General features: G+C 40.7%; 1 protein-coding gene and 1 non-coding gene across 2 annotated transcripts; one reads left to right on the plus strand and one right to left on the minus strand.

The window, feature by feature from the left end:
• The first annotated feature begins 1,256 nt into the window (after window positions 1-1,256).
• On the plus strand, window positions 1,257-13,324 carry CNOT11 (CCR4-NOT transcription complex subunit 11). Its single transcript, XM_067294681.1, has 7 exons — window positions 1,257-1,698; window positions 2,559-2,723; window positions 6,927-7,079; window positions 7,656-7,858; window positions 8,967-9,169; window positions 10,143-10,239; window positions 12,985-13,324. The coding sequence occupies exons 1-7, from the start codon at window positions 1,257-1,259 to the stop codon at window positions 13,180-13,182; spliced, it is 1,461 nt and encodes a 486-aa protein (XP_067150782.1). The 3' UTR covers window positions 13,183-13,324.
• Window positions 13,325-18,390: 5,066 nt separating this feature from the next.
• On the minus strand, window positions 18,391-18,501 carry LOC136991212 (small nucleolar RNA SNORD89). Its single transcript, XR_010883256.1, has one exon. It is a non-coding gene; the product is annotated as a small nucleolar RNA SNORD89 (small nucleolar RNA).
• Between the last annotated feature and the right edge of the window lie 441 nt (window positions 18,502-18,942).

Below are 18,942 nucleotides of genomic sequence, written 5' to 3' on the forward strand. Positions count from 1 at the left end.
GATCATTGACATTGTTTCACCTTCCCAACAACCAATAGTTCTTTAACCCCACAAAACCCAAAATCTTTCCCTGACAAGAACAGAGAACTACAGTAATTCCGCAACAGATGAGTGTTGGTGGGTCAGAGGGGAAGACAAAGTTGGTCTGTTCTGCATATCCTCAGTTCCTCTGTAAGCTGAAATGTCTTCTCAGAGACTGAGTGTTCAAGCCAGCTGCAGAAGTTCATCTTTCTCCCTATTTTTCCAGAAAGGCATTTGACTTCTGAGGAACCTTCCTCTCCTCTCTCAACTACTGAGCTTTCACATTATTTGACCGGGGATAATCAACCTCCTCTAGGCGTCACAAGTAAGGCAGGAAAGCTCTCACACATGTCTGAACTTTCCCAAGCTCTCCGGCAGGCCTCACCGCACACCTACACCAATGACTTCCTCAGCAGTCTGCAGTCCTCTGGTCTTCCTCCCAAAAAGCCACCCCCACCCATCACAGCCATCCCCCTGGAGGCTGGTCCAGGCGGCCGTCAGGAAGCCGCGCACCTCCTCCCACACTTCCCACCGCACCTTGCACCGGGATCGCTCTCCTCTAATAAAATAAAATAAAATAAAATAAAATAAAATAAAATAAAATAAAATGTAAGGAAACCGAGAAAAACGCCTGCCCCCGCGCCGAGGGGCTCCGCCGCGGCGCTCCGTTGGCCGAGTCCCCACACACGCAGCGAGCGGCAGCGGCGGCGGCGGCGGCAGCAGCGGGGCGGGCGGTTGGGGCGGGTCCCCACCTCCAGCCGGCCCCGCCCCGCCCCGCCCCGCGACGGCTCGTTGCCGCCGGGCTCCCCCTGCCGGCCCGCCCCAACGGCCGGGCGGTGCCGCACCCCGGCGCGCTCCGGCCCCACCCCCCGGCGCGGCCCAATGGGAGCGCACGGAGCCGCGCAGCCACAGCCAGTCCCCCGCCCCCCCTCTCCCGCAGCGCGGCGGCGGCCAATCGCTTTCCACGGGGACAGGCAGGGGGCCAATCGCCGCCTTGACTGCGGCGGGGGCCAATCGCGTGCGCGGGTGGCGCCCCGCGCCCCGCCGTCGCCCTCCCGCCCCGCGCCAAGCCGGAGTCTTCCGTCCGCCCCGTTGCGGCCTCGCGCTGCTTTACGGCAGCGCCGTAAAGCGGCGCGGGCGCGACGGGGCGCGGCGTTGCGGCCGCAGGGCGCAGGGCGCAGCAGGGCCGGCGGCCTGCGCGGGGCGGGGCGGGACGGGACGGGGCGGGGGCGCGGATGCCCGGCGGCGGCGGCGGCGGCAGCGGCAGCAGCCCGGCGCCCTGCACTCAGCTGGCAGCGGAGGAGCCCGGCGGCGGCGCGGCGGCGGCGGGCGGCGCGGCGGGCGGCAGGATGAGCCTGTCGCCGAAGGAGCTGTCGAGCCTGCTGAGCATCGTGTCGGAGGAGGCGGGCGGCAGCACCTTCGAGGGCCTCTCCAGCGCCTTCCACCACTACTTCGGCAAGGCCGAGCACTTCCGCCTCGGCTCCGTGCTCGTCCTGCTCCTGCAGCAGCCCGACCTGCTGCCCAGCCCCGCGCAGCGCCTCACCGCCCTCTACCTCCTCTGGGAGATGTACCGCACCGAGCCCCTCGCCGCCAACCCCTTCGCCGCCGTCTTCGCCCACCTGCTCAACCCCGCGCCCGAGCGCGGCGGCGACGAGGCGGAGCGCACGCCGCTCTCCGGTGCGTCCCGGGGCCGGGGCGGGGAGAGGAGAAGGGGAGCTCCGGGGGGGCCTGCCGCCGCCGCGTTTCCCCGCGGTGCTGGGGGCAGCCGGGCGCCCCCGGGGTAGCGCCCGCCCCGGGCTGAGGCGCTGGGCGTCGTCCGGCCCTTTGCCCCCCTTGAGCGCTTCTCGGGGCTTAGTACGGGTGGCGCTGCCAGAGAACGGCATTCCCAATTGGGGAAGAAAAAATAAAATACGTAGCGGTTTTTCATGGCAAGCGTTTCCGTGCCAGTTCGGCCTGATACCAGAGAGCCTGTTAATTTGACCATAAAACAGAGCTTTTTGCAAATAAGCTTTTGCAAAAGTGCGAAGGTAATAGGAGGCTCTCAACAGCTTCTTCAAAATGGTGAAGCAAACTTCTTAATGAAATACATGAAACCCTAACGTGAAACACTTTTCCCCATCAGCAAGTACAAGCATGATAGTGATGGGTAAACCAGTTTCTAAATTTTTTTTGTGTACTGACTATGAATTGCAATGAATGTCATGTTTAATAGCTTGTTACTTATCTAAATTAGAAACCATGTAAAGAAACCATTATGACTGACTTAGTGTTAGGTGTTGCATGTCAAGATGTGCTGGTTTTAGATTACTGTTTAAGAACCAGTAGGTATAATGTTGTATTTCACATCACCATTACATCAGGAGCTGAGTAGATAAGGGTTTTGTACATATTCATGAAGACTTTTCAGTTACACTGATGTCAGCATGGTACAGTAGTTTGTGTTCTGTTTTTGCTTGCTTGCTCTACATGAAGAGTATTGAAAGTATTAACGTTGCTGCCTTAAAAGTCAGGGATTATTTTTCCTTGTGTCTTCACAGGCTTTTTACCTCCCATAACTGCTCCAGAAAAATTCTTTCTTTCCCAGCTGATGTTGGCCCCCCCTAGAGAACTCTTCAAGAAGACTCCTCGACAGATTGCTTCAATGGATGTAGGGAACATGGCCCAGTCAGTGGATATAAGTGGCCTTCAGCTAGCCTTAGCAGGTAAGGAAGAACTTCAGTGTGGCATGGTTCAGTTAAGAATTGAAGTGTTAATTGTAATTTGCCCGTGAGTTACTTGACAAACTCTTTATCCTAAATATTAAAAGGGTTCAGCAATGGTTTAGAGTAATAGAAACTTCAAGCACAGATTACATCTTTATCCTACTTAAAAAGCAACTTCTTAAGCACGGAAGTCCTCACTGCCTTAAAAATGAGAAAGTTTCGCAAGTATAAAAAGACTTTCATGTAAATCATTTTTTCTTTTGTTTTTTTTTTGTGAATATTTTTATCCCTTTTCACTCTTTGCAGTAGTTCTAGTATGAAAGAACATAGGATAACTGTCACATAGCAGTACTTCAGCTGCAACTGGCAGATAGGCTATTACAATTGCATCTCCAGTTTTATAAAATAAAGTCAGATTTTCAAGTGTTAGCTTGAGACTGGGAGCAGTCTGCTTTTACTAGGTTAAAAAGAAAAGCAAAGTGCTTATCCTTTGACAGGAGAAGGGAGCATGATTGTTCCGATCATTTTGACTGATGAGTCACTTCTGGAGCTGTTATGAAATAGAAAATATTGTTGAGGGCAAGGAGCCAGTATGAACAGCAAAAATTGGTAGTTTTTTTTTCCTGGGTATGTGGAAATGCACTTACTCACCTGAAAACTGATCTTCCTGGTTTTGTATCTGTATAATGTGTTTCACCTCTCTGACTTAGGCAATGACTAGGCTTTCTCAGTCCCACAGTTGTATCTTGATATCCTCATTTTCTGCAGGATCAGTCACTGATTTCTTGTGCTCTGTTATGCTGTCCCTTGTTTGCGGTGTATAAATATTCTCTGGTGTCCTCCTCAGTCATGATTTCCAGACTGCAGGATCTTTTGAAAATGCAAATTGAATCCACTAACCTACCTTCTGGGGGGGGCGGGGGGAACCTCTTCTGATTTTGCTTCTGTCAATTCCATCTGTGCTTTTTGGATTATTTTTGTGAAATCAGATTTTACAAAATTTCAGGTAACTTGTGACTTTAGCTGCCCAATGCATGGTGCTTTAAAGAAGTCTGGTGTTTTTTTGTTTGTTTTTGTTTATTTTTCCCTTTGGTACAGTGCTTTCTTTCTGAAGATTTTGTTCACATTGAAGGTATAACATGTAGGGTTGTCACAGTTGTATGGATGGGTACTCTAGTCAATACACTTTATTCTGCCCTTTTTTAAAATACAAGGCAATGATGCCTTTAAAAACAGTAGTTATTAGTGGTGCTTTGCAAAATGAAGCTCTGTAAGATGTGTTTGTATGTTTACTTACTTAAGATATTAAACAACATGCATAACTAGCTTTGTTATATAACTCTTGCAAGGACTCCTAGCAATACTCTACTTCTGATAAAACTTCATGCTGCCTTTCTCATCCTTCTAGCTGTAGCTTCCGAGAATACATGTCATCTGCTTTCTATCCACTTTCTTAGAAGATGGCTTTTTTGCTCTTATTTTAACATTGTCATGCTTCTTAACTGTCTACTTGTAACGTTTCAGAAGCTCTGTAAATTTTTCAGAAGTCTTCAGTATGTTTCTCTTAATGATTCAAAATACTAGATGAAGCTGTGCTTTTAACAGTGCATACTTACTTCTATTACGATGCTTAAATACAATGTTTGAGGTGTTGGATTTGCCCCATTTTTCTCCGTGTTTCCTGGAATGTAAAAGTTGTAAGATTTGATGGCTCTGGAAAGTTTTTTGTCCCGGAAATGAATTCAGAGCTATTTAGGGGAGAATGATTTTGACCTGCTTTAGAATGTATCTGCAAAATCAACTTAAGCTATTTAGAAAGCATCATGCTCTGCACTGAATCCATCCCAAACATTTTTTTCATAAATGGAAAAAAACCACTTAGCTTGTCCTCTGGTGTCAGAACTGAGGCATAATTTATGCATTCCTTAAGCTAAATGTGACAACCTCCCTTATCAGCTGTAAGATGGGTTTTTTTGTTGTTTGTTCTGCTTTCTTTTTTCTAAGAGCAGAATGTTGGAATACAGTGTCTTGGGAATCAGTATGAAAGCTTGGTTTGTTCTCTTACTTTGGTTTGCACAATGTTCATTCAAGCTGCTGTCTGTTTCTCTAACTTGCTTTTGTTGCCCTGGTGTGTACCCTATCAAAAATGTCACTTTCTAGTAGTTGGAGGGACATGACTTCTGAGAAAGTGTTTTTAACTGTTCATCTGATAACCCTTACTTGTTTTGAGGGTAGTGGAAAAGTATTGAAAATTGATTTCTAATGCATTGTAGCATGTTTTGTTAAGAATTAAAGGAAGTCTCTTCTAATCTGTAAATACAAAAAAAAAAAGCTCTGTAATGGAGCCTTAGTGATTGTTTTCTGATTAGCTTTTCAATTCAAATGTACTAGTTCAAGAGGCAGGCTATATTCTTTTCTGTTAAGTCAGTATCTTAACTGTAATTGACTGCTTTCAGTTTTTGCTTCCAGTTATCTGAAATTATTGATCCAGCCCTGATTCTTGGAGCAGTGAGGGTGGGCTGTTGAGCCTGAAGGATTGTAGCCTAAGATTTTATATTTCTTGGTAAGCATCATTGGTGATTTGAGATTATGGGGATCCAAACAAATCTGTGATTTACTATTACTGACTTGATAGAGATTTAAATTCTATACTATAAACTGCAAGACAGAAAAAAAAATTCAATATCTTTTTCTTCCTTTTCCCTCAGAGAACTTCATTTCTTAAATCAACCATTTTGTTCAGTGGCTGAATGGGAGCATTCACAAGCTGGAGTTTGCAACAGTTCATAAAGTAGAAGAAATGTTTCATAAACCAGTTCATTTGGACTTAGACTTCAAAATCACTTTTTTTGAAAATAGCTAAAAAATTATAATGCTTGTCTTTAACAGAAAAACACACCCTGCTGTGCTAGTTCAGTAAGCATATATTCAAATGTTTGCATCATATGAAATAATTGGCTAAAGCAGGACAGAGCTGTAAAGGAAGTTAGCAACGTGTAGTGCTCTGTTTTGATGACCTCTTGCCACTCATAGGAAGTTCACTTTCAGCATCTCTCCTGGTTTTGGCTGGTGTCATATAAAATAGAGTCCTTCTGCATGGGAAGTCATGAAGGGTCACGATTGCCCAAAAGGGAGCAAGCACGCTTTACTTCAAACAGTTAGGGACAGCTCACAAAATCTGAGAACACTATGCTGGTCGCAAAAAGAAGCGGTGTTTAGTTTTATGTGGAACTTTTCCAAGGGATTCTTTGGGCCCAAAGGTAAACTCTGTGAGACCAACAATTTGGGGATTCAGCTAAGGTTTAGTCTGCTGCCTAGTGTTCTGTCGGAGAAAAATATATTTACACATGCAGTTGTATTCAGCAAGATTGGCAAAGCTTAAAACAAAGTGCCAAAGTCATAGAAAACAATGTCTGTTGGTACAGAGAATATAGAGGGTCAGCCATTAAGTCTTCAGGGACAAAAGAGTAATAGATTGTGATGGAAACTAAACACCTAAAATCTAGTAATGTAAGGATTGAGCCTGATTTTTTTTGTTTGTTTGTTTTTCCTGTTCAAAAACTGGCTATTTTTTCATGTCTTAAACTCTATGTACTAGACTTAATGTTATTTTTGGGCAAATTATGTTTTCTAATTTAGCCTATAAAGGGACACTGTCAGGTTCTCTCAGGTCAGCTTTTACAGTGATGTAGAATCTTGTAACAATTCAACTTGGGCTTGTTCATGCAAGCAGTTGCTGTAGCTGTGACAGCAAATGCAGAAGTAGCTTATGCAATACCACTAAAATGTGCTGAATAAACCTGAATAGCTGAATAGTACGGCCTTTCTCATTGTAGAGTGTAAACATTGTATCCATGTAGGTTTTTTGCTTCCCTGCTCTGAAAAGTGATTGTAGAATGTGAGGTGGTATGTGAACTCTTTCAGGAGTGTCTGAAACTACTTCTAGTTCATTTTAAGAAGCAGATTAGATCAGTTAACCTACCTTTTTTAAAGCCAAGACTACACTTCAGATTCATTTGTGTTTCTACTTTATCCTTGCTGGCACCTTAAGAATTAGCTGACTGATGTGGTACTAAATTTCACATTGTTATCTGTTTTTAAGCTAGTTCTTTTTTAAAGCTGATTGTTTCTTGCTACTTTTAGTATTCCAGACACCTCTGTTTCGATTTTATGCTTTAATATTATGGACTGACCTTCTTTCAGAACGTCAATCCGAGTTGCCAACACAGAGCAAGGCCAGCTTCCCCAGCATTCTCAGCGATCCTGACCCAGATTCTTCCAACTCTGGTTTTGACAGCTCTGTTGCCTCCCAGATCACTGAAGCCTTAGTGAGTGGACCAAAACCTCCTATAGAAAGTATGTGCTTTTTCTCATCTTTGTTTCTGTAACTCCTGACATACTGTGTTATTGTACTTCTCCAAATCAAATGTAATGTAATCCAAAAGTACTTTGAAGGTATGAAATGTGAACGGAAATGAATGAAACGTGCAAAACTTCATCAGGATGGTCTTCAAATCAGATTTCACAGTGTTCACATTTCCAGACTTTTCAAAATCTGGAGTCTTCAAACTGTTAACTTGCATTATCTGCTGGCTAAAACATTGGGTCTGATGCCCTTGAGATCTTAGTCCTCTACACTAAGATCTGCATTGACTATAACACCTCAAAGAACAAGTTATTGTGGATGGGGAAATGGCCAGGCCTCTGTGGTGCAAGCAATAACTCTCTGAGCTGAATCACAGAGAAACAACTGGCTGGATGTAGCAGCATCACTAAGAATCAGGAATAAACATTTGTCTGGGAATAGGAATCATAATGTTGTTTTTGCTACTATAATAACCTAAAGAAATGGGTGAGGGGAGACTACTTCTTTACTTATTTTTATTTAAATACCTGAAGTTAAAAAAACACTTCGTATTGTTGCCTTTTCAGGTCACTTTCGACCAGAGTTTATTCGACCACCACCTCCGCTCCATATATGTGAGGATGAATTGGCATGGTTAAATCCAATAGAACCAGATCACACAATTCAATGGGATAAGTCAATGTGTGTTAAAAACAGCACTGGAGTAGAGATAAAACGAATCATGGCAAAAGCTTTCAAAAGTCCCTTGACTTCCCCACAGCAAACACAGGTATGTATGATGTTTTTGCAGTTTTCTGTTTAAGTTGATTTTTCTAACAAGCTATTTATTCGTGTATTTTAGAAAACTTGGGTCATTTTAACTGAATTCAGATCTATCTTCTGATTCAGGAAACTCCAAATACTTTGAATTGTCAAAACCCAAAAGTTTTGACTTGGCTTTGTATGGATAAGGAAAAAATCTTTATACTTCATAGCATTGGCTGGACATGGTTAAAGCTAATCAGTAAGTGGCACCAGTATTTCTCTGCTTGGAAAATCTTCTCATAGCAAAGTTGTTTGTGCTTCCGTGGAAGCTTTTGATAAGAAATTAGTTCAGAAATGCCATCACCTAATCTTTGGTAATATAACCCCTGAATTCTTTGGACTTTTTGTGATATTCGTTATGCTAGAACTGTGAAGTCTCCATTATTCGTAGAACTTTTTCTGACAACAGAGAACTTGAAACTGAGGTTTTCTTCTGCTAAATAGGAAACTAAAGAAGGATGAACCTTGTAATGCTTCTTTTTCCCCCCCCCCTTCCCTTCCTTGCTGTCCACTGATGAAAGACTATTAAATGCCTTTTAAAGGCACAGGTGTCCTTAAATAGAAATATTAGGTACATCTACAGTGACTTTTAACAACGGTGTCTAAATCTAAATGATTATCATTCTCCTGTAACTCAGGTGGATTATAGCTGCTACTTCAAATGGCAATATGAATAGTTTAGAAAAAGTTGACTGTTTGGTGGTACACCTTATCTCTAAGTATTCTAACCTGCCCAGGTGGCCTTTTTTTTTTCCCCCCCTACAGCAAATGGAGTGAGATGGGTGATCAGTGACTTGTATTTTAGGGTACAGTGAATTGCCATCTCCATGGAATAGGGTTACTCTAGATTAATAGCTTAAAGTAGACACTTTATTCTTAGATTGTTAAATTTGGGCATGATGAATATGAATCTTGTTGGTCGTGAAATGGAACAGTTCTTCATAGTCCTGGTATTTCTTTTCAGGGCAGTGGATATTAAGAAATGAAGCATAATGAAGTCCAGGTTGTGTTTTAGGTCAGCAGCTTGTTTGCAGTTGATTACTGGAACTTAAGAGTCTCTTCTTTCTTTATAGCTCCTTGGAGAACTGGAAAAGGACCCCAAACTTGTTTATCATATTGGTCTCACTCCTGCCAAGTTGCCTGACCTTGTTGAAAACAATCCTTTAGTAGCTATAGAAATGTTGCTTAAACTGATGCAGTCAAGTCAGATAACAGAGTATTTTTCTGTCTTGGTCAACATGGACATGTCTTTACATTCGATGGAAGTGGTAAATCGGTAAGGAGTATCTCCAATCTAAGAAAGTTTTCTTAAGTATGTAAAATGTGATTGTGACACTAGCCACAGGGCTATATTTGGATTCATTTCAAAGACTGTCAAAAGTAAAAGGAATTGAGGAAATGACTAGTCAGATTACAGTGAAGGAAAAGAGAGAGTATCAGGCAATCATTTCCTTTTCAATTTCTCCATGCTATTTGTGATTTTTTTTTTTTTAAATCCTCTTTTATACTAAGACTAAAACATAGTGTCTTTGGATTCATCCTGTAGAGGAGGACAGTGTCCTGTATTTATAGATTTCTGCAACTATTGGACTACCTAAGTATGTTTCTCTTGTAAAGGTTTTATTTGCTTTGCATGCAGTTTCTCACTGGCAGTGCCTGTAGCTAAACAAACAAAAACCCAACTCTTCTTCTGGTCTAGATTAAATTTGTAAAGTTAGCTGTGGGTTAATAATTGAAATCTGGATCTGAAAAAACTAAGGAAAGTGTTTTGAAGCAACAAAAAAGTTATTCTGGTTGTATACTTCAGGAGGGAGCTCAGCATCTAGATTCAGTACTCGAAACTCAAATACGAAAATGCAAAATTGTATTACAGTACTTACTGCAGTAGAATCTTGGTACTCAAACAAGTGGTCTTCAGACAATTCCTCTTAAATTTGAAATGAGTAACCCTGACTCCTTTATGTAATATATAGCAAGTGTTTGTGGAGTAAAGGTCAGGGGTGTGTTAAATACACTAGAAACCAAATCCAACTTAGCTTCTGTACTGTGCCTGATCTCCAGAAATGAGTTTTGGACTCTTACTGGAAAAAGTAAAATGTTTATAAACATGTCTGTGGAAGCTGTCAGAAATCAGTTCTATATGACATGTTCCAGGAATTAATATTATAGGTCTGTAATTCATCTGCTTTGTAATGGAGTAACTAAGATTTCTGGCTTCATAAATCATTGGATACTTTTAATTTGCACAGGCTTACAACTGCAGTTGATCTCCCTCCTGAATTTATTCATCTTTACATCTCTAACTGTATCTCCACCTGTGAACAGATTAAAGACAAATATATGCAGGTGAGTACTTCATAGTAAATTAGTTAGAAAAAAGGGTCCCATCTCTTGCTCTGTGTAGTTTGTGCTGAGATTTTATAAGGCTGATACCATTAAATTATTCTGCTTTACTGCTTCTTTATTTCAAAGGATAATTTTTTTCCTAATGAAGTACACAGTTCTTCATAGTGTTTATCACACACTTTGTATGTTTCTTCACCTTTTTTACAAGACTTCACAGGTAATTACTGTTCTTTTTTCCTGTAAACATCATATACTTCTCCCTGGCAAAACTGCAGTTTTATGAGACTCAGATCCTTACATGCAAGAGGCTTATCTGTCACTCAGTATGCCTTTTCTTCACCCCCTGCATTAGATGCTTGCCTTTTTGCTTATTTTCAAGCTTCCAGTTCCTTTTCCGTCAAAGTGCACCCACCACTTCTGGACCTTTGAAATTGTTATAAAACTCGTGGAATTTTTCCCCTTCATTCATGCCTATTACTGACCCACAACAGCTTGCAGAACTCCTTGAAGACCTAAAAACCCATTCTCTCCTACTCTGCTAATACCATACCCACTGCTTCCCAAGCCTGCCTGTCTTCCTTCCTTAATACCAGCATACAAGTTGTGCCTACTCCAAGGATCTTTACCCACCTGACAAGTTTTCCACAGCTTTGGCACAAGGTCCTCTACATGCTGTGTGAGGTACTTCCTTCCATGCTAAACTGATCTGTTTCACCAGGTGCCTAGTATGCCCTGTGTTCCAGCATTTGGTGAAAAACAGTTCCACATTCAGTTTACCCAAGGCTTTGTAAACCTTGATCTTGACCAATTCCTCCCCAGGCTTTCTCCTTGCCATACTGAAGGATTACAGCCTCTTTAGCCTCTTGTGAGGCAGATGTTCCTTTCCCTTAAGATTTTTCTGTTGTCCTTCTCTAACTCTACTTATCCTTAAGCTGCAGAGACCAAATTTGCACACAGTACTCAAGATAAGGGCGCAGTGTGGTTTTAGCAGCAAAATGCCCTCTGTCTTGTTCTCAGTACTGTTCCTGATGATGACTCTTGACTTTTTTGGTGGCTGCTGCACATTTGAGCTGATGCTTCTCTGCTTTGGGACTCTGCCAGATATGCGTGCGTGGCTCAGTCTGTGACTTACTGAATAGCTTTGCCAATTCATTTGGTATCAGAATAGGAAAAAACTGTAGAGCTGGGCTGCAGCTGGGTATATACCCACACAGTGGGACCCTGTGCTCAAAGGGGCTGCTGTAGAAAGCAGACTCCAGAGAGCACGTAACAGCTGTGCTTCAGGCACACTGAGGATGAAAAAGAACAGAGGGTCAGGGAGTATAGCGACAGCCAAGTAGCATTTGAGTTATGCACAGCAAGACTTGTGAGCTGCAATTTGCCTGTTCCTAAACTATGATGGCAAAACACCGAGAACAAACCAAAAGCTCTTACGTTTGTCAGTGCTACGTATGAGGTCTCACAGCAACTGGAACACAAGATGTTTTGTTTGAGAAGCCCTGTACAAAAAAAAAACCCTTCTAATAGAAGTTAAACAGCCATGATTCTTGGGAGTCAGCCAGCATCTTGCATTTGTACTTTTGTTCTGAGTTTCATACTCTCCAATTATTAAAATTACTCTTCTAACTAATTCTTGTGTTGGAAAGAAAACCTGTGATGCCTTTTTGACTGCAGTGAAGGAAGTAGCTTGCTTGGTTTTGCATTCTCTCAGCACAGGTAGCAAATTTTGCAGTTGTAAACTCAGTTCTTGTAAAAATAGTTGATAATTTGTCTCCTTCAGTTTTCAGTGATAAATAATGTAAAATACCTTGAACTTTTCTATTAAGTCCAATCAATTCAGTCTGATAGATGCTGTTCATGTATATGGCTGTTTTTTAGAGAAAGATTTGGGTTCAACTCTTCCACAATGCAAAGTATGAAACTATTTTATTGATAGTTACAGCAAGGGTAAAATGCACCCTGTATAAAGCGTGTAACTAGTGACTGAATCTGTGTATGGCAAACTGTAGGTGTTAGTTTCTAGGTCTTGAATTTGCAACTCCTGGCATGCTCAGCAGGGTGTTAGCTTAAGCAGCCCCTAGGAAAGAGGAACTTTTCAGAAATCCCATCTTTTCATAGGACCAGGCAGGGAATTACAGCTCATAGCATGAGCTCTGGTGCATGTCCTTGAACTAGGTGTCTCTGGTACTGGTCTTTCCTTCTAAGACACACCAAGAGGGTAATATTATTATTTGCTGATAGAGCACTTTTCCAGGAAGCAAGTTGGGGATGGGTTCAGCAGCTATCATTTCCCAGCTGGAGTGCCTTAAATGTTTGATGACTGGGGAATTCTGAGATGTGAAGCTTGTTCGTTTTTGTGTTACTTAAGATTATTTTCTATAAATATTAAGAAGGGTGCTCTTAGTGATAACAGTGTCTTGGGATATGATCCCTTCTATCAGGACTTTATTTGGTGATTACATAATAAATTAAGAACAGTGTATTTGTAGATCTGGTACTTCATTTATGCATGAGATGATTAATTTTAAGAGACTGCTCTTCTATCTAGAAGTGCAGTATTATAAAGCAGAGGAGTGCATTTTTAAATAGAGTAGTATGGGAGGTAGAAGAGTAGGGGCAGCATATAAAAATCATGATGATGATTACTGCTGTAGCTAACTAAGTACTCCTGAAACAACAGTCCTTTAACTGAATTGTTTACAAGCACTTATTTGGATGATGAAACTGCCATCTTTTCTGTTTCAGAACCGCCTGGTACGTCTTGTTTGTGTCTTTCTCCAGTCTTTAATCAGAAACAAAATTATTAATGTACAGGACTTGTTTATAGAAGTGCAAGCATTCTGTATTGAATTCAGTCGGATACGAGAAGCAGCTGGCCTTTTCAGATTGCTGAAGACACTAGATACTGGGGAAAATCCATCAGAGACAAAAGCTTCAAAATAAAACCATTTTGTCATTGGAAAGAAGAATTAACATTCTATACCAATTTATTGTACATTTTTAAACTTAAATCATGGGATTAAATGACAATACACTATAAATAGCATTTTATGCATTTAAACAATAAATATTGCTTTTTCTGATACACATGCTTGAACTGGTGAAATGTGTTAGGCCTTACATGTTATGCACATGACATGCAGCATTTACCTGTAGTCATAGAATGTCCTTAACAGGCTCTGCTCACAGAGATGTAAATACTATTTGCCAGTTCACATCAAATTTAAGTATTAACCTGGCCTTTTCACTGTCTTTGTGTCCAGAACGGTTGATGAATAGCTTAAGGCAACTTCTGTCAAGATAAGTAACTTCTGTTCCTGTTTAGCCTTTTCTCTACCCTCCATGTAGGAGACCTTTTAAAAGCTGAATGCAACCTGATGCATGTTGTTTTCAGGGAGTAAGGAAAGTCTGATGTCTGGAATAAGCTAAGGCCTCATCTTTAATTTCTGTTATAAATAAGTGTTGAGTTCCATCTGCTGAGAGCAATATGCTGTCTCTTCAAGATCACTGAATTGCAAAATACTGATTTCATACCAGCAGTGGCTGGTATGTTTCATGCTTGCCAGAATGATTTTATGAAAGAAAGGGGACAGTGGAACAATGTCCAGGAGCATGTTCACACTTTGAAACTTGCATAGGCAGTTGCTTTGTGGCTACCAAAATTAAAATAGCCTCTTTTTGCTAAAGCATGTAGTCAGAGTACCATTCATATGCCAGAATGAAGGTGCTGAGGAAAGCTGAGGTGGAGGGATGCAGGATAAAATATTATTTCATGTTGATAAACAGTAATCATTGTATTGAGTCCTGAAAGTTAAAAGCAAAATAACTTAACTTGAAGAGCTAGTTCTATATTTAATGGTGCTTGAGAAGTGACAGCTGCCATAAGTTCGCATCTGCTTCTCAAATTTTCATGAAGTGCAAGATCAAGACTTTCTTTTGGCTTTATCTTTCCAAGTAGTTTAAGTGGCTACATTGCTGATTGAAAATCTCATCAGTCTCTCACCAGGACGTTATGCTGCATAAAAAGTCCTGTGAGAAGTGTTTCCCAGGGATTAGGTTTAAACTTACACAGCTTCCCCCAATACAATTTTATTAAGTTTACTAAAGTAGCATTTAAGCTCTGCTTCAATTCTAGAAATTCCTTCTTATACTAGACAAGTTTGCTATAAATCACCATTAACAGCAAGAGTCAATATAGCTCTAAGTTTGTAACCTACTGCTTCACATCTACTGAAGTCATTAAAGTTCAGCATTTGACTGCTATAATAGGATTCATCTTCTCTCTACTAGTATCCCTCTTCAGACAGTGATTAAAAAAAAAAATCCTTTATGGAGCATTTAAGTTTGTTTGGAAATTACAGCTTTAAACAAAATAATAGACTCAATCAAAAAAATTGGTTACTACTCTATTTGCATTATGACTTTAAGAAACACTTTAAAAGAATTTAAGCCTTAAGAAAAGTAGGTTGCATAAAAGCTGCAGAAGGCTACTATGCTACAGCAAAAGCCTAGTAGTTCTGGCTCTTCACACTACTTGCTTGAATTCTGTTAGCCTATGTAAATCCTCTTTCCATGGATTAGTCCTGTAATTATAAAGTTATCAGTGATCAGAACAGTTATGATTTAGCAGTGGAACTTCTGCAATGTAGTCCTATACTCAGGAACTTGGCAGAACATCCCCTTCATTTTATACTTTTGTGGGTTGATGAAGACATTTTAACTTGTTACTGAATTTGCTATTATCTTCTGCCATTGTTTCTTGTTAGGAGGGAAAGTGATCCTACATATAGGTTACACAGGAAAAAAAAACATGCAAAAGGCAGAAAGGATGTGAACTTTCACGTAGACAACACTCTCCTAATTCCCCAGCACAAAGTTAAGCTTGTTCTGGGCTATGCTAGTTGAATGCCTCACATTCATTTACAAAAATGTAGTAAAGAAAACAAGTGTTGCTTTTTTTTTAAAAGGTCTATAATTTATTATGGAATTTGAGCTTTCAGCCATTAACTTTTAAGTTACATCAACAATGCATAACTTGACATTCTTACAGTTGTACATACACAATGGAAAAAGAGTTCAGTGCTTAATCTAATCAATGCAACCAAGTTAATACAAGGTTACTATAAAAGACAGTTGATTGTGAGTAGTAGTTGACAGCAAGACTAGCAAGTTCAAATGGTTATGTGCAGACATTTTTGTAGTAGAAGTAATTGAACTCCAAGTTTTGGACTTAAGCTTCAGACTAACGAAATGATGGAAGTTCAAATTATTTTTCTCTTCTGAATTAAGAAGGATATGCTCATTTTAAAATGCAGTATCATTACCATGTTTCAGATGGTGAAAACTAGCTTCAGGTCCAATGGAAGTATAAACAGACAGTTTCCAGGCAATGCATTCCTCACACAAACACATGCAATTATAAAGACATTCTACTTTTTAAACTTTCTCAAATCAAGTTTTGCAATACAGCAGGATATCTGAGGAGAGAGATCAGGACCTATACTGAACAAGAACAAAAGCCTTCCACTTGGTTTGTGCATGTTTAATCTGCAATTCCAATTCCCAAATCTTCACATATCACCTGTGAGAAAAGAGAACATCCAGTGAAGAGCAGGCTCAAGGACAGAAAACACGCTACAACTTTCACAACACTTCTGGTTGAGAAACCTTCCATTTCAGGTATAATAATTCAGCACAGCCCTGCTATAAAACTGCATCTGAACAGCTCTTCCCCCCCTCAACTCCTCATTCCCTTAGCCCAGCTTTAACACTCACCTAGTTACACAGTAGAGTCATTCAACTCCCTACTTGGCAAAATATATCTTTGATAAATTTATTTTCCGCTATTTAAGCTAAGTTAGCTTAGCACATGCTCTTCTTCTGAATGCAAGAGCCAGCACAAAGTAAATAGTGAGAGCAGAACCACACTTATCTCCTCCTGGTAAGAGGAAGCTATTAAATCGGTTCAAGCCATTTTGTGAACTCTCACCCTGACTGGTGGCTTAAGTGAGACGGAGAACAGTCTTGTCAAGCTGCCAGCACAACTTGATCCACCAGACAGCCAACGTCAGAAATTCCCTTCCCTTGAGGTTAACCTGACACGATACTGCCAGCTATTTTTTCTTCTTTTTAAACTAAATTTCAGTTCCTCTTTTCTTTGTAGAACTGCAGAGTCAGTACTCTCCTGTTGATCTCAGTATCCTGGTCCAGCACAGAAACACCACAATACTATACCAAATGTTGAAAATCCAACTAATGAAAGATTACACATATAATGTCTCCACTCTATTAAAAATATAAAGGTAAAATAAAGCCAACAACTTCCACAATAAGATAATTACTGCCTTGATACAGAGCCCTTAAGGCTTTTCTGAGCAAATGCTCTCAGCTTTACCAAACACTGAGATGTGAATGTGGTATAACTGCCCATTGTAACAAAAAAATATCTTTATTACACATTTACAGCCTTGCCACCACCCCCTCTCCCCCCCAAAAAATCCACAAATTCAGAATGCCATTCTTAAACTACTGATGTATACTTCAAAGCACTAATTGGCTTTGCTAATAGCAGTTATGTTTAGACTCGTCTAGAGTTGTAAGAAGTTTGCTTTAAGGGGAGGGCTAAATAATCATCCCAACCTGTTGTCCTATTTGTTGCTACCATAACATAAAACCAACAGCTTACACTTCTGACTGAGAAAGAGACTATATCGACACTTGAAGGTTTTGCTAAGTTCAAAATTTCTCTGAACCACAGGGCATAGGAGGTGGGAAAATAATCACTACAGAGCTACTGCTGAGCTACTCGCAGCAAAAGCATGGCAGACTAGACAGAAACCAAGGATGAGCGCTCCTAAAATCAGGAAGTGGCAAAAACTTCATATGTTTCACAAAGTTAGGAAACAGTTTGAGATATTTATAGCTCCTTTTTAATACTCTTGTACTTCACAACTTTTCTCCCCCAGTAGTAACACTATTTGCCCAACTGACTCAACACTGCCATTTACACTCTGAATTATGTTACTTTCCTACAATCAAGTGATGCTTACTAAGCCTTGCAGACTTATTGCTCAACAGCATGGAATTCTCCACCCCAGAGATATGAAATGAGAGGATTCATGTGTCTCTTACTCCTGCTGTGCTACTGCTTTAATATATACAATGTTGAGCAATTCAGGTCAGTCTGTATAATTTATTCTAATTAGATACTTCCCAGTTTTACTAGTGATTATGTTTTTCTCCAAGCCATTGATAATGAAATGAACAAAGGGCAGAAAGCAGATTTCTGGCAACTCAAGTAGAGACATTCATTTTCTATTACAAGAGAAGGCATAAATTAGCAGGTGATTTGATATACATTATTTTGGTCATATTAAGTACTAGTTTTTAATATACGTATACATGCAAGATTTGACTGATGTGACCCGTTTTCCACAATGCATTGTTGTCAGGCATTTATTATACCATTGTCTTCTAGTTTTCTGTGATTCTGCCCATTTCTGAGTTCCACCTTCACCAGCCTATAGTGGGGCTTCGGGGCAGGGTGGGTGTCCACTGAGTTGGCACTTTTGCTTTGTATAATCATACCGCATGCATATCTCTAGAAAGAACCCTTCTGGCTGATACCAACAACATCGGACAGAGATCTCAGAGACAAGTTCCTGCATGTTTTGTGAAAAATAAGCAGATAGGAAGAAAGGAAAGATCCCAGGATAGGGGGGGGGGAGTAAGCACAAACTCCCACATTAGGCAGCAATAACCTAAACAGAAGAGGCAGATTATAGATTCTTCAAGCAGGGGGAGGGAAGTCACAACACCAACCCTACAAAAAAAAAAAAAAAAAAAAAAAAAAAATCACAGGAAAAAAGCCTCATTAGTTCTGATCCTCATATAAACCTTTGGGAGTTATAAGGGGCTAGAAGCTAGAAATACTAGTTTGACCCAACATAGTAGGTGCAGATCAGCAAGATCTGGGAACCTATAGCTGCTTACAGCCATTTACTCTAAAAGTTATCTGTTGGAGCTGTAATAGTAGAGGATATCCTTCATGTTTCTAATCATCCCTTGTTACTGTTTGAAGTTCCATAATTTTCTCTCTTTTCCTATACTTTTTTCTACCCCCTTCTTTTTCCTAATGCATGTAGCTATTTTACTGAGGTCAGACTAATGATTCGCTTCAGACTTTGTCATCGTGCATCCAAGGAGAGCAAACTGCTTATGGAAGCACTGCAATTCGGCCTTTTATTGTCATCATTCCTCAGCAGTGCGGCAGGTCTTACGAGACCCAGCTGTATAAGAGATTAACTTTGATGCAAATCAGTTCAACTAAAACAACTGTAACTCTTCTTCGGAAAGTTTGAGTGAAACAGGTAGTGTCATCGTTAAAAACATATTCCAGGAATTTCATACTCGGGCATTTTTTCAAGATCAGAAGCATTAAGCATCACTTACGCTTTGGATTTTATAAGCGCACTCTTTGATTTGTGGGATCTTTAGCTTTGCTTCCCAATTTCTGTCAGATTGCAGCTCCAATTCTTAAAAGATTTTACTTTTACAAGTAAAAGTTGAAGTACTTACCACATTTCTCCCCTCCAGCATGAATACTGTGGTGCATGTATCAGCAAGTCAGGATCCACAGATTGACAAGGCTTCTCTTGATAGCTCCTTTTGATTCCTCATTGAGCTAGAGTTTAAAACCTTTCA

This window comes from Apteryx mantelli, chromosome 1, assembly GCF_036417845.1.
Source record: "Apteryx mantelli isolate bAptMan1 chromosome 1, bAptMan1.hap1, whole genome shotgun sequence".
Taxonomy (NCBI): Eukaryota; Metazoa; Chordata; class Aves; order Apterygiformes; family Apterygidae; genus Apteryx; species Apteryx mantelli.